At 40.3% G+C, this 16,773-nt stretch overlaps 1 protein-coding gene across 8 annotated transcripts in view; it reads left to right on the top strand.

Moving 5' to 3' along the window:
* adgrb1a (adhesion G protein-coupled receptor B1a) overlaps positions 1-16,773 on the top strand; it is a 549,195-nt gene that overhangs the window by 415,836 nt on the left and 116,586 nt on the right. For all 8 annotated transcript variants that reach the window (XM_055633873.1, XM_055633875.1, XM_055633876.1 and 5 more), the window contains 2 exons: positions 7,723-7,826; positions 16,130-16,232. In XM_055633873.1, the coding sequence (XP_055489848.1) occupies positions 7,723-7,826; positions 16,130-16,232 (207 nt within the window). The remainder of the gene's footprint in view (positions 1-7,722; positions 7,827-16,129; positions 16,233-16,773) is intronic.

The following is a 16,773-nucleotide window of genomic DNA, read 5'->3' as shown; positions in this document are numbered from 1 at the left end:
ATTTCTTGCTTCTTCCCACACTACAACACTTTCTCCCACACTCCAAAGACGTACAGGTTTGGATGTTAATTGTCTTGGTTTAATTGTAAATTGTCCCTCATGTGTGCAGGATACCCTTAGTGAGCGGGGATCACTGGGCGGCAAGGACCTGTGGGCTGAAGGGCCAGTTTCTGCACTGCATCTCAATATCACTGTATCAGTATATATTTATTACATACACATTACATTAGTTTCCTTTCACATTGGCTTCCAAATCAATACGTTTGGCTCTTTGCCCTTATTATGCTTAAATAGCAAGCTTTAAACTGATAGATAGACTAATGCCAACAACTGGGATTAGTGTAGGTCAGAAGTGATGTGGTGGGCTGAAGGGCCTGTTTCTGTAGTGCAGGAGAAGGCCGAAGGTTTTCTCAATTTCTATGTCAGTACAGCTTTATAACTTTTTTTGGATCTCCACTGTAATTTTTATATTATGCACAGCTCTCAGCTGTATTATGCATATTAGATTTTGAGGTGATGTTCATGTGAAGTATAATCAACACCAAGACATTAATAAAATACATGTTTTTGAGCATTTTGTGTTATTATAAGGAACGTGTGTTCACTTTATTCATAATTTATGCAAATAGGTATCAAAAACATTTAATCTTTGCTGGGGGACTAACTTGATTTTATTTTTGGAATAATTGGATGCGATTTAGAAAATATTAACTTTGAAACCATTACAGCTTATCTTCCCATTTCAATTAATGATAAATTATATTTGTACATAATTGTTCTGCGCAGAATAATAATCACAAAAAAGTTTATAATATACGTTATTTCTGTGGAAATTGTACTGTTGCTTTCACTTTCAGTCTCAAGATGTAGTGAATAGTAAATGTGAAGCAGAAATTATCTTCAGCAAATTGGTTGAAAACGTACCATTTATCTAGCTACTGCTTTTTGTGGGCTGTTGAAGTAAATGGCAGTGATATCTTAAAGTGTGTAACTAGAACTGACAGACAGGTTTCTTAACCTAATCAAATCACAGCAAGATATTTGAAAATGGGCATTGAGATTTGCCACTTGCTTTCAACATGCATACAAGGAGCTATCATTTTCCATATTACTGTTAGTGTCTGAAGAAGGGTTTCGGCCCGAAACGTTGCCTATTTCCTTTGCTCCATAGATTATGCCTCACCCGCTGAGTTTCTCCAGCACTTTTGTCTACCATTGAAAATAGTGAAGTCAAATAGTGAAAGGCCTGGATAGATTGAATTGGAGAGGATGTTTCCACTAGTGAGTGAGTCTTGGACCAGAGGCCATAGCCTCAGAATGAAAGAACTTGCCTTTGGAAAGGTGATGAGGAGGAATTAGTCAGAGGGTGGTGAATCTGGAATTCATTGCCACAGATTGCTGTGGAGGCCAAGTCAATGGATATTTTTAAAGTGGAGATTGATAGATTCTTGATTTGTATGGGTGTCAGGGGTTATGAGGAGAAGGCAGGAGAATGGGATTGAGAGGGAAAGATAGATCAGCCATGATTGAATAGCAGAGTGGACTTGATGGACCAAATGGTCTCATTCTTCTGCAAGAACATGAACTTATGAAATATAAAGGAAAACATTACTATCCAATGAAAGCACAAGTTCCTTGTTCAAAAAAAAAGATATTTTTCGTTGGGAGCACAAAAAAACTGCCTAGTCATGGCAGTGCATTGTGATTTTCCTTCAAAATTCATTTCAGGGGACATGTGACAATAAACTGACCTTTGAGATGCATAGTTCAACTTGTTGACTTGGAATTCTGCTCCTGCTCTCCAAGTTATTGGATCTTAGAGACTTACAATACAGAAACAGTCTGAAAAAGGGTGTCAACCCAACAAATTGCCTGTCCATTCCCTCCACAGATGCTGCCTGACCCACTGAGTTCCTCCAGCATCTTTTCCTTTGCACAGACGCAGCTTGCCAGTCTCACTGTTCATACGGACCAGCTAGTACTGAGCTGTACTCTGCATCTGAATTCAGTTCTACTTGACTGCAGTAAAACTGAAATGCAGATGCAGTGTAGAACTTGTTGACCAGGCATTGGTCTCTTAATTAACCTTTGGCTTTCCTCCTCTGTTTAATTATTATTGAAGAAACCATGTCTTGAAAAGATTGATTGGCTTTTGATGTATGCTGTATGAGTCAGCAGCCTCCCGCAGGTAGTCCACAATCAACAGGATAATGAGAGGTTTAGCTGTAAATCTTTCAATGTTACCCCCTGAAATCCGAGAAATGCACACAACCCTGTTGATTTCACTCAGCTGCTTTAAAATCTTGCCTTCTTTTCTTAATGTGATTATCGATGTAACAGAGTGTATGACATATTTACATCAGGTTTATTTATATTATATTAAATTAATTAGAAATTAGACGGAGCAGTCTCCAAATAAAGCAAGGTTTCTAGATGAAGCGAGGTTTAGGGACAGATTTCCATGCATTAAGGTGCATAGAAATTGGACGAGAATGTACAAGGCATGATTAGTAAGTGGGATCTTGATCAACTGGGCTAAGGAATGGCAAATAATTCTTAATGTGGGGGGAAGGAGGTAATTATACTTCTAGGTCCCTACCTGGTCAGTGAGGCAGCTTTTTTCTCCGGGCTGCCCGTCGACTCGTCCTCGTGGCCTACCAGCGGGCGTGGAGCGCCGTTTCCTGGCGGGGACCGCCCAGCACCTCGGCTTCGTTGGCGGCACAGCGCTGGAGCGCTATCGCAGAGCGGAGCGGGCGATGCCTTGCCTGGGTCGCTGCGCTGGATCGACGCGCTGGAGCTCTGGTGAACTGTGACCGCCGAGATCAACACCTCCGGGCTGCGGGTCTGCGGAGCGGAGCGGGCGGCGCTGACTTTAACATCGGGAGCCTGGGAGCTCCAACCCGGCGCGACCTTGTCGGCTTCGGAAGCCGACAATCCCCTGCTAGGAAGCGGCCGTTCCAGGTGGCCCAGCCGCTGTGAGGACTCTCCCGACGCTGGGGCACCACCACCCGGCCAGAACGGCCAGGAACATCGGGCCTCCGTAGAGGCAATAGCGGTGGCCTCAATAGGCCTGACTTTGGGTGAACTGGGGATGGGGACTGGACTTTGTGCCTTCCCCCACAGTGGTATCCACTGTGGGGGGATGATTTTTCTGTGTGTAAGTTACTATGTCAGTCTGTGTCCAAGATGGCTGTTGGAAGAGAGAGTGGACACTGGCACGCTTTAGCTGCCGCTGCTCTCTCTTCACATTGTGTTTTTTGATTTTTTGAATTTGTGTCTTTGGAGCGATTTCTATCTTTAATTTGTGTATTGATGATATCATTATTTATTTTTCTCCGACTATATGTTTTTTTCTCTTCTGTTAATTTTTGTCAGGTGTCCTTGAGACTTTGAAAGGCGCCCGAAAATAACATTTATTATTATTATTATTATTATTATTATTATTATTATTATTATTATTATTATTATTAAATAGAGTTTAATTCAATTAACTATGAGGTGTTGCATTTTGGGAAGTCAAACTAGGGCAGGACCTTCACAGTGAGTGCTAGGGTCCTGGGAAATGTTGTGAAGCATTGAGATTCAGACAATAATTGCCATCATAGGTGGATAGGTTGGTGAAGAAGGCTTTTGACACTCTGGTCTTCATCAGTCAAGTATTGAGTATAGAAGTAGCAATGTTATGTTACAGTTGTATAAGACATTGATGAATGGAGTCATAGTGTCGTCCTGCACAGAAACAGGCCCTTAAGAAGATGTTGCCAAGTTTGGAGGGGATGACATTTGCCCGCATTTGGCCCATATCCCTCGAAACCTATCCTATCCAACAATCTGTCCAAATGTTTTTAAAATGTCTCAATTGCCTTCTCTTGCAGTTCGTTCCATATACCCATGACTCTCTGAGTAAAAAGGTTGCCCCTCAGATCCCTATTAAATCTTGCCCCTCTTGTGTTAAACCTATATCCTCTGTTTTTTGATTCCTCTGTCCTGGGTAAAATTCTCCTCATGATTTTATTTTCCTCTATAAGATCGCCCCTTATCTTCTTGCACTCCAAGGAATTAAGTCTTAGGCTTCCCAATTTCTTCTTATAGCTCAGCCCTTCAATTCCTGGCAAAATCCACGTATCCACGCCAAATCCACACCAAAATTCTTGCATTTTTTCCAGATTAATGACACCCATCATGTAGCAGGGTGACCAAAACTGAATACAGTACAAATATGGCTTCACCAACACCTTGTGCAACATAGCGTCCCAACTTCTATACTCAATACTTGGAGTACTTGGAATATTGTGTTCAGTTTTGGTCACTATGCAATTGGAAAGATGCCATATGATAGAATGCAGAGAAGAATTAAGAGGATGTTGCCAAGTTTGGAGGGGATGACATTTGGACAAGTGGATGGATAGGAAAGGAGTAGTGGGATTTGGGCCAAACATAGGCAAATGGGACTAGCTTCGATGGGTTATCTCAGTCGGCATGGTGGAATGGGCCAAAGTGCTTGCTTCCGTGCTGAATGTCTGTGACATACAGTATCAATTATGAAGTCCTCATTGTGTCCTTATTTTTATTTCTCCATTGTAATTATAATTTCCTTTGTCAAATTTATCATTTTTACACTATAATTGTACAACTCTCAACATTGGCCTTGTAGTACCCCCACTAAAGGCAAAGGTGCTGATCGGACTAAGGTGGTGGGGAAGGCACAAATACAGTTTGAAGTTTTTCATAAAACTGTATGTAAGGATTTATAATTTTAAAATTGACAGGAGGAGTCTCGCAATATAAGGCTCTTGTTATATTTGGTAATGGATGTAGATTTACAGTGTCTCAGTAGGCAGTTATACAGGCATTCATTTGTTTTCAATCTGTCACTCCATTTTTTGGTGAATCCTTATTTAGTAATGACAGCGAGGGTATATGTAAAACTTCAAACCTGTATATTAATGCTCTGAACATGTCCATTGAGAATTTGTAAATTTCGGTTGGATTTTCCCTTCCTGCACATGAAGAATAGAATTTCCCTACCAATGTATTTAAATGATCACAACTTGTGATTAGGATTTTGGTATGCTGGGCACTTGTATCCCACCAATCTGCGTTGTCAGAGTATAGAAGAGAGACTGAGCGATTGTCCATATGGTGCCAGCACAATAACCTGGCCCTCAACACCAGCAAAACCAAGGAACTGATTGTGGACTCTGGAAGGAGTAGGATGGGGACACACAATCCCTTATATATCAACAGGTCGATGGTTGAAAGGGTCAATAGCTTCAAATTCCTGGGCGTGCACATCTCGGAAGATCTTTCCTGGTTCGAGAACACTGATGCAATTATTAAGAAAGCACATCAGCACCTCTACTTCCTGAGAAGATTACGGAGAGTCGGTTTGTCAAGGAGAACTCTCTCTAATTTCTACAGGTGCAGAGCATGCTGACCAGTTGCATCGTGGCTTGGTTCAGCAACTTGAGCGCCCTCGAAAGGGAAAGACTACAAAAAAGTAGTAAACACTGCCCAGTCCATCATCGGCTCTGACCTCCCTTCCATCTATGGGATTTATCGCAGTCGCTGCCTCAAAAAGGCTGGCAGTATCATCAAGGACCCACATCATTCTGGCCACACACTCATCTCCCCGCTACCTTCAGGTAGAAGGTAGGGGAGCCTGAAGACTGCAACAACCAAGTTCAGGAATAGCTACTTCCCCACAGCCATCAGGTTACTAAACCTGGCTCGGACAAAACTCTGAACATTAATAACCCATCTGTTATTTGCACTTTATCACTTTATTTATTCATATGTGTATATATTTATACAATGGCATATGGCCACACTGATCTATTCTGTAGTCATGCAAACTATGTTCACTTGTGCTGAAGCAAAGCAAGAATTTCATTGTACTATCAGGGACACATGACAATAAACTCTCTTGAATCTTGAATTTGCTTGAATCTTGAATCTTGTCTTATCCTAGTTTTAATTTTAAAAGGCTCCGTATTTGGCTCGGTTACACATCAAGCTTCACTGAGGAAAAAGAAAGGCTTAGTTTGATTCCTGGATTGGTGTTGATCAGCTTGACCTCAGCTGGAGAAATGTTTGAGGTGCTAGGGTTAACTAGAGTAATGACTGGGAGGACAAAATGTCAGCTGAGGTCCCTACACCTGTTTTAGCTGGGGAAGGAATATGCGCTTGTGTGGATATTGGAAGCAAGTAAATCCGACCTTGTAGTGACACATTTGACAATTGAATAACCCAAAGACATTAACTAGACTAAAAGGCAGCGTTGCTGTGAGCATTAGTCATTGCCTTGAGGCAAAGCCATTGAACTGCAAAAAAACAAGAACAGAATTTGGTAACTCAGCGGGACAAGCAGCATCTCTGGATAGAAGGAATGGGCGATGTTTCGGGTTGAGACCCTTCGGTATCCCCAACAGAATTTAGTATACTGGCTAAGTTCCATCAAGATCATCAATAGTCAGTGAATATCAATGCTCCTCCCATGTTTCAGAAACCAAAGCTAACCCAAGTCTCTACACAGTGCAAAATTGTGCCTTCAAAGAAGTCTTCAAGGATGTAGTTGTCATTGGGAGATGGCACAGGTGATTCGCCAGGATAACGCCCATTGACAACGCCCAGAGGATTGTCGGCTGCCCTCTCCTTACCTTGGAGGACTTACACAGTTCCCGCTGCACCAAAAAAACCCAGAATATCATAAAGGACATTTCCCACCCCGGACACTCCCTGTTTGAACTGTTGCCGTCAGGCAGACGGTACAGATCTACAAGGACAAGGACGAACAGACTAAAAAACAGTTTTTACCCCACTGCTATAAAAGCACTAAATGTAGCCGCCAAGGAACACAGGGGCGATACAGACTAAGGGACTGTGGTAACTGTGAAATCGACAGAAGGATGGAGGGTTGGGTGTGTATGCGTGCTTTGTTTGTGATATTTATTTAGTTGTTTATCTTTATTATTTTACCGTGTATGTATCGTTAGCTTTTAGAAATGTTTGAATGCTGCACTGACTGGCTGACATTTTAAATTTCGTTGTACATGGTCCATGTTACAATGACAATAAAGAAACTATTCTATTCTATTCTATTCTATAATGACTGGATTGGCCTTTAGTAATGGGGAGAGATTGGATAGCCGAGGCTATGATTTCCCTTGCGTGAAGGAAGCTGATACTGACCTGATAGAGACATCTAAAATTATGAGAAGCATACATTGTCAAAATCTTCTTCTCATGGTATGGGAATCAAAAACAAGAGGACTTTGATTTAAGGTGAGACAAAGGAGTTTTAAAGGGGATCTGAGTGTCAAGAGGGTTTCGATGTCTGGTATGTAGAGGTGATAGTGAAATCTGATGTAACTAATACATTTAAAAGGTATTTAGACATATACTGAAATGTGCAATATATAGATATGGACCTAATGAAGGCAAATGGGAAAAGTAAGGCATGGATAGGATGGGCTGATGGATCCATTTCTGGGGTACGTGTTATTGGAAAGTATAACTCTAATGATTCCTTGCAACATCTATCTTGGTGGACATGTTATGACATTGTGTTAAATATGAAACAGAAATGATTGTCCCGAATAAAGCATTGAAGTTACAATGGAAGAATAAGTCTAAAACCAAGTATAAAACTCGTAGTGCTAATCATTGTGATACATCTTCATTGTTATTCATAATAATTTGCTTTATCTGATTTTCTCCTAGAGCATGGATAAAGTGATTCTACCTTCAGTCACTCTGATCGTTGGTTGTGGAGTTTCCTCGTTGACTCTCCTGCTGTTAATAATAATATATGTATCTGTCTGGAGGTAATGATATCAACTTTTGCTTTTTTTATTATCTGAAATTACAACATATAAACATTTTGTTATATATTGGCTGATGTTAATTGTTTCCAGCTTTTGATTCGGTCCTTAGGAAATAATCTACTGGGTGCAGCATAGATTTTGTGGACATTGACTCAAGAAATCACGTAAAGGAAATTAATGTTTTATAAATATTCCAACAACCTTTTCAAGTCTTTCTTTAATTTATTTTAATATATATTGTTTTAAATGCTTCTCCTCTTCGATTTCAAAAAATATTTTATTTTGTATAATGATGAAATTGAAGCACGAGGAGATTGTGCGATCTGTCACATATATTCTGGCATAACTGATAGTGTTTCACTTTTCTGCCTGATATGAAATCTATTTCCTAATGTCCAAAAAATATCGACTTCAGTCTTGAGTATGCATAATCCACAACCCCCTTTGGAAGATACATTTTCCATCCTTTGATCATAAACTCCAAACCCTTTATCTTGAGTTAATCTTTCCTTTTTTCTGATTCTCTAGCCTTAACAGGCTCTCCACACCTCATCTACCAGCCCCATTCAGAATTTTGATCAGATCACCTCTCACTTGTCTAAACACCAGTTTGTGTAAACTGTCTTCTCTGGTTTCCTGGTAGGATAGCCAAGGATTTAAGTTAGCAAATTAATGCCACACAATTTCAAGGCAGGTATATCTGTTTCCCTGAAGGGAAACCCTGAAGGGTCTCGACCCAAAACATCACCCATTCTTTCTCTCCAGAGATGCTGCCTGTGCTGCTGAGTTACTCCAGCATTTTGTGTCTAATAATCTTAGTCAGTTAGCTCATGTCGGAGACCATTAATATACTGCATTAATGCAAACAAGAAACTATGTTGGAACAGTATCTACATTTTCTTGTGCATTTTACCTATCTAATCCTGATTGGCTTGACACCAATGTCAATTTTGTACAATGGAAAGGTCTTCAGCATTTTGAGAGCAGAAAAACAAAGCGAGTGATAAAACAGTCTTGAGCCAAACACAGGTAAATATTAATAAAACAAAGTTTATCCAGGGAAGCTGTTTGTGTTGTGTTGCATACGAAATTTGATCCTGATTTCAGTCCAGAATCTGTTGGTATATGTTTGCATTTTATGTACTGTTGTGGAAAAGGTGACTTACAAAAATCGATGTATTGGGAGGAACTGCAGATGTGGGTTTAAACCAAGGTCAGGCACAAAAGGCTGGAGTAACTCAGTGGGTCAGGCAGTACCTCTGGAGAAAAGAAATAGGTGATGTTTCGGGTCGAGACCCTTCTTGACCTGAAAAGTCACCTTTTCCATTTCTACAAAATTCAATATTAAGTTTAGGTTTATTATTATTATCATGTATTTCAAGATACCGTGAAAAACTTTGTTTTGCATGTTATCCAAGCTGATCAGATACTATACATAAAAGTACCATCATGTTAAACTGAAGCACTATAGATAGAGCAAAGAGGAGGGTACACAATGGGGTAATTTTCTATTCATTTGTTTCGTTATTTTGAATGAACCAAAATAGGCCTTTTTACATTTAACGGTATTAAAGTTAACGTTATTAACGGCTGCTACTTGGCCTAAGAGACTCTAATTTTATGAACAGCTCGAAGATCAACAGAGTTAGTGACCCTGGGTTCAATAAGATCAATTCTTTCATACAGTATTTAGAGACGGGAATACAACACAAGATGTGGCTCTATTGTCCATTTATGATGCATTAGATTGCTACATTGAGGAGTACTGAGAGGAAAACAATGATCAATGTACCTAGTGAGGAAGCAGAGGCCTGAGAATAGTGTGTTTGCCTACTTACAATGGAACATTGGGATGAAGGGAGTATTGATTTTTTTACATTTCTATTTTAAGATTCCTTTATACCAAAACATAAAGTGCTGGATTAACTCAACAGGCCAAGCAGCATATGTGGAAGAAATGGATTGGCAATAATTTGGCTCAGGACCCTTCTTCAGACTGATCCACAGAGTTATTCCAGCACTTTGTATTTTGTTCAAGATTCCAGCATCTGCAGTTCCTAGTGTCTTCCTTTATGCCCAGCCTGCTACTAGGGCCATAATTAGCCAAGGGTTCATGGGCAATGGTTCCTAGACACATAGAAACATAGGGAAATAGGTGCAGGTGTAAGCCATTCAGCCGTTCAAGCCAGCACCGCTATTCAATATGATCATGGCTGATCATCCAAAATCAGTACCCCATTTGTGCTTTTTCCCCATATCCTTTGATTCCTTTAGCCCAAGAGCTAAATCTCACTTGAAAACATCTAGTGAATTGGCCTCCACTGCCTTCTGTGGCAGAGAATTCCACAGATTCACAACTCTCTGGGTGAAGACGTTTTTCCTCATCTCAGTCCTAAATGACCTACCCCTTATTCTTAAACTGTGGCCCCTGGATATGGATAGATAGATTAGTTTACATACAATAAGAAGAGTAGAAATATACAGTTTTCAGATTGGCAAGCTGTAGTTATTGGGGTGACATGCAGATTGGTGATTGAAACTCAGCTGCTCACAATCTATATTAATGACAGGTTGTAATATTTTTCTGATGATAGAGTTGGTGGGAAAATTGTGTGAGTGGATGTCTATGTGATACAGATTGCTTAGCTGAATAAGTCAGGACATGGCAAATGGTCTATAATGCTGGCATAACTGAAATTTGAGTTTGAGGTGAAAAAAATGAGGACAGTCTTTAAAATGTACAGTAGGTGTCTTCACATAAGAGTCACAGAAAGATGAATTGCAGATTATGCAGGTAATTAGTAAAGCAATGATGTTCACTATGGGGTGGGGATTGGAGGTGGGATGGTTTGCTTTGAATGCCTCAGCTTTGGTGACAGTAAACCTAATACATTCAGCACAGTTTGATCTCCTCATTTTTGGAAGCATATACCTGCTTGTACTTGTAGTACCTGACTATCTATCTTCCTACCACTATCCTCCTCTATTCCCCCTCATCCCTCATCCCTCATCCCTCCCACCTCCTCCTCTTCACCCTCCTACATTCCCCTTTCTGCCTCCCCTCCCCCACTCCCTCCCTCTCCCCTACGCTCAGTCACTCCCTCTCTCCCTCCTTAACCCCTCACCCCTCTCTAACCCCTCCTCTCCTTCTATCCCACTCCTATCCCCCTCCTCACCCACTTATCACCTACCCCATCCCACCCCCCCACTATCCCTCCTCACTTCCTTCACTGCCCTCCTCTCCCTCTATCCCCCACTCCCTACCTCCCCCACTCCACTCTCTCCATCCCCCACTCTCCCTCCACCACTTTCTCCTCCCTCTCCCTCCCTACCCCCTCCTCTCCCTCAATCCCCCCACACTTCCTCCTCACCTCCCAAGGATCTCGATGTAAATCACTTGTCGGCGATTAATTTGTGCTTGAGGCGAGGGCTGTCAGGGGGGACAGGCCATTTTTCCATTTTGGCTAGATAGGCCAAAAAGAAAATCTCAATGTTTAAATCTCAATGTCTATCCTTTTGTTGGTGTGGGCAGGTTGGGCCGAAGGGCCTGTTTCAACTTTGTATTAATCCATTTAAAGGGCATTTATACAAGTACGTGGATAGGAAAGGATTAAAGGGATTCGGCGCAAACATGGGCAGGTGGGACTAGTGGAGATAGGGCATGCTGGTCAGCATGGGAAATTTGAGCCGAAGGGCCTGTTTCCATGCTGTATGACTCTATGACTTGGGGTGGATGGGTGGAAGTGAGAAGAAGAGGCCCATTAATCCGATAGTGGAAGTCTGTGGCCTTTTTGTAATGAATAGATAAAAATGGTCCCAGTGTTCAGGGTGGGTTGATGAAGCGTGATCAATTAAATTATGTGTGATGTCCCCATCGTGGGTGGGATTATCATCAGTGTCTGCACAGCTGACAATATGGGAAGTTACAACACATGCAAAGGCTTGAAAACGAAATGCTGAACTGGAAATCTTAATTAGAATGGAAAATGGATGCAATAATCATAACACTATCTATTCAGTTTTAATTAAGAATTTGAGCAATGCTAGTTTTAAATTAATGATTAACCAAAATATTTTATGGAATACTTCATAAATTAATTTCTAGTAATTCAACTACTGAGAATAACTAATAAATCATTTTCTTTAAATTTTCTTCTTCGGAAGACATTTTGCTGCCTGCATCCGGTGCTCCTGTTTTAAATGGAAACAAACCTGTGGTGTGTGGGCTTGAGCTTCCAAGCAGGTTTTAGGACATTGATTGGGTTTCTATAATGCCTGTCATTCTAACTCACCTCAGTTGAGGTGTGAGCAGCTGACTGAACTTGTATAAAAGGCAAATAAATTGCGGTCCAAGGCAGGCATCCGAGGAAATGAAGAGAGAGAAGGAACATCCCCTCTATCACAAATCAAAAGGTAGTTGTCATTCAGATTTCAAATATATATCTGGCACAGCAGTTATGTGTTTTGATAGATCAACATCTTGTTGGTCTAGACACTTCATGGATATCCCAGCAGGTGGGAAGATAACTAATCAGGGAGATTGTTAGGAGGCTCCAGGGCCAGTTGGTATTGATTTTAATAATTGCACAACTTTATTGATCCATGCAGTCACATAGGAATGGCGATTAGGAATCCACAATTAGACCAGACAGGATGAAAATTGATTTGGATTCAGAAACAGTGGAAAGCAGCTATATGTCCTTGAGCTACTAAAGAGGAACATGGGCTTCAGTTTCATATTCTGAGGAAAAGAAGCCAAGGAAGAGATAATGCTATGATACATTTTTATTCCGAGAAGTAATGTAAGCTACAAACAGACCTGACAGTAAACAATTCTCCAGACGGGATGCCTCGAAGTAGTGTAAATTCCACTGTTCTATGCACAGTGTGAACTTTCTGGGTGATTGATCCAGAGGTTTATTCTGATGAAAGAGGAAGCATGAGTTCAAAATACATTGCAACAAGTTCTTAAATTAAACTAACTCAGTAAAATCTGGAATTAAAATTAATATAATTAATAGTGTCCACAAGCTGCTGATTAACATACAAATAAACTAATTTAATAAAGCTCTATAAAAAGAAAATCTGCAGTGTCTCTCCTCTCTGCCGTATTTCTAATTTGAGAACCAGAGTAATGTGTTGGAAGGAACTTCAGATGCTGGTCCATACCAAAGATTGCCACAAAGTGCTGGAGTAACTCTGCGAGTCAGGCAGCATCTCTGGAGAAATGCAGTAGCGAGTCAGGAAGCATCTCTGGAATTTCTCCAGAAGTTCTGCTTGATCCGCTGTTATTCCAACACTGTGTCTACCAGCGTAATGTGGTCACTCCTTCTTCTTTTGTGTGGCATGCACAGCCTAAAGTTGTTGGACAACTTGTTCTATTTGATCTTCCATTTGTGCACGTTGAGTTGATTGCATTAGTCGAAACAGGGCGGACCACGTGAAGGTTGCAATCTTCCACCCCATGTGGTCACTGACCGCAGAAGAAATCATACCCAGTCCAAGGACAAGTAGGATTAAACATTAAATACTGATCTTTGCAGCAATATTAACATCCAGAGTTGGTAAATTAAACAAGGTGTGCATGTGCATTTCATGTAAGGCTATTGTTTGGGTCTCATGACTATTAATAAATTATCCCTACTTACAATAAATACATTAGAAATAAATACGTATTGTGTTCGCCATGGATACGTATTGTGGAATTATACTGTAGCACCATTGCTCCTTGGCTGTGACTATTTATTCAAATATTGAGTTAGAATAATCAATCGTGCACCTTTCATAATTATGATCCCCATTACTCTTCTAGGAAACAAAGCACAATTAAGCCCCTTAATATTGACATTGAGATAAATATACAAATATGAATAAATTATGCATTAAAAATATTTTTGTTAAGGCAACATTTTAATCTAATTTTTAAGTCTTTGGTAATTAATTTTTATTGTCGCACTCCGTGCTTTTTATTTCTAGATTGGTTCTAATGTATCTAATTTAATCTATACCAGAGTGGCTCTTTTTCATGTGTGACCCTAGACTTTGCGATCTGATGGTGAGAATGGTCAGGTAGAATAGAAATTGGAAGAGGCATCACTGTCTTACTCTGTCTGCTTTCACTTCTCATCTAACACGCATAACCACCCATTTATTTCAGGGGTGTAAACATTGATTTAGTGAAGGTGGTGTCTCTAAGTGACTGGATTATTCAATCAATATATATTTGGCTTTCCTACTTTCAAATGATCTTGTGAACAAATGCTGTTTATCCATTGCATTATGGTCTACCTCTAACAAAATATTCTTAATATATTTTAAGTAATTCATTCAAATGAAATGTTTAGCTGTTTTTATATCTGTAATGCTTCATTGGTAATGGCATTGGTTTATTGTAGGCACATGTACCGAGATACAGTGAAATACTTTGTTTGCATGCTTTCCAGTCAAATTGTACCATGCACAAGTACGATCAATCCATGCAGAAGTACACCAGGTCGTGCAAAGGGAAAAGCACCAGGCTGCGGAATATAGTGTCACAGCATTACAATTATAGAAAAACTTGTTCAGATAAAAAAGTGCAAGGTCCGCAATGAGATAGATTAGGAGATTGGGTCTACACCCTTACATGAGAGGACTGTTCAGTAACCTGACTCAAGTGGTCTGTGCTTCCAAGCTTTTGTATCTTCTGCCCAACGTGAGAGGGGAGAAGAGGGCATGATCAGGGTAAATAGTGCTGATTATGTTGGCTATTTTTCCAAGGTAACTTGAAGTGTAGATGAAATGGGGGGGGGATGGGGGGGAAGGATGGACTGGACTACAACTCTCTGCAATTTATTGTACTCTTGGGCAGAGTTGTTAACAAGCCAAGCCACGGTGCATCCCGATAGGGTGTTTTCTGCGTTGTTCAGTAGTAAATTGGTGAGAGTTATTGGAATCATGGCAAACTTCCTTAATCTTCTGAGGAAGTGGAGCAATTGATGTGTTGTCATGACCTTGGCTTCAGTGTGTTTGGTCCAGATACATTGTTGGTGATATTTATGCCTTGGATCATGAAGATCTCAGCCATCTCCACTTTGGCACTAATGATGCTGATTGGGTCGTGTACATCACCTCATTTCCTGAAGTCAATACCTTGCTCCTTCATCTTGCTGACAGGGTGTAAAAACTAATTGTATCACAAACTGTCCATTGATTAGAATATCTTGTCTATACGTTAGATGTGGCACAACAATGGAGCTGTCACTGGAGATGCTGACTTCCAATGCGGAGTTTGCTGGAGTTTGCTTGTTCTTCCTGTGACTTTGGTTTCCTTCTACATCATCAAAAATTAGTGGATTGGTAACTATAAATGGCTGCTGTAAATTGATCGTAGTGTCCAGGTGAGTGTAGAATCAGATTGGATGGGACAAGGAAAAGTTGATGGGAATTTTGAGAGAATAGAATAGGATTAGTCCAAGTGGGTGTTTGTGAAGGTTGGTGCAAACAACCGATTGCCAAATGTCCTGTTTTAGGGTTGTCTGACTTTATGCTTATGGATAACAGAGGGCAATCTACACCTGGATGAAAACTCTTTGGTTGATGAGTATTTTACTTTCAAGATTATTGATCAGAGATTATTCTGTATCATAACCAATCCATTCATTTGATTTAAAGTTAAATCTATCACCATTGAAGCCATTACAGAGTTAGATTATCCTGGGAAAGTGACAAGTTTTTTTCTTGTTCACAAAGGCCTTTTCAGCCAAACCTTTTGGTTTATTTATTTTTTCCTGGCTCAGAATTTATAATTTTAGTAGGAAGCCAATATATAAGATCTTTCACTTTTACTGAATTCTGGGGAGTCCAGAACCAGGGATCACAGTTTAAGAATAAGGGGTTGGCCATTTAGGACTGAGATGAGAAAAAGCGTTTTCACCCAGAGAGTTGTGCATCTGTGGAATTCTCTGCCACAGAAGGCCAATTCACTGGATGTTTTCAAGAGAAAATTAGATTTAGCTCTTGAGGCTAAAGGAGGCTAAAGGAATCAAGCGATATGGGGAAAAAGCAGGAACAGGGTACATATTTTGAATGGTCAGTCATGATCATATTGAATGGCGGTGCTGGCTTGAAAGGCTGAATGGCCTACACCTGCCCCTATTTTTCTATGTTTCGAACTCATTTTTATTCGACTTTATTCTGAAGAGAGAGTGTCTGTTGGCAAAATTTGTTGAGACGTAAAACTAACTGTTGGCTGCCTGGCCAGTTATCTTTCCTTCATTCACAATGCCTTATCTTGTAACTTGTGTTTTTAATGTACATTGCAGGTATATCCGGTCAGAGCGGTCAGTAATTTTAATAAACTTCTGCCTATCAATCATTTCATCAAATGCTCTCATCCTGATAGGACAAACTCAGACAAGAAATAAAGTAAGTGTTGTATTTTTAACAGAAAACCATGGTGTGTGTTGATAAGTGGAAATCTTTGATGTTTAAAAATATAAGTTCCATCTTGATCATTTCAGATACTCAAGATGAAGTGGAAAAGTTCAGAAACAGGAATCTAAACAGATAGTTGTAGTTCATTAATATTTGAAGGTGTCAGCCTTATTTTGGGAGAAGTGTAGGAAAGAATTGCAGATTCTGGTTTAAATCAAAGATAGACACAAAATGCTGGAGTAACTCAACGGGACAGGCAGCATCTCTGGAGAGAAGGAATGGGTGATGTTTCGGGTCGAGACCTTTCTTCAAACTGATCTCGGGTTGAGACCCTTCAGTCTGAAGAAAGGTCTCGACCCAAAACGCCACCCATTCCTTCCCTCAAGAGTTGCTGCCTGTCCCGCTGAGTTAATCCAGCATTTTGTGTCTATCGTTTACTTTGTGAAATTATGGGTTCAACTCCCCTTTAGAAATGAAGGGACAGTGCAATCCTGAGGGAATATTGCACTCTTGGAAATGTTGTCTTTCCAAT

The sequence above is a fragment of the Leucoraja erinacea genome, chromosome 4 (assembly GCF_028641065.1).
Source record: "Leucoraja erinacea ecotype New England chromosome 4, Leri_hhj_1, whole genome shotgun sequence".
Taxonomy (NCBI): Eukaryota; Metazoa; Chordata; class Chondrichthyes; order Rajiformes; family Rajidae; genus Leucoraja; species Leucoraja erinaceus.
The sequence above is the reverse complement of the archived record's forward strand: the minus strand, read 5'-3'. Positions and strand labels throughout refer to the sequence as shown.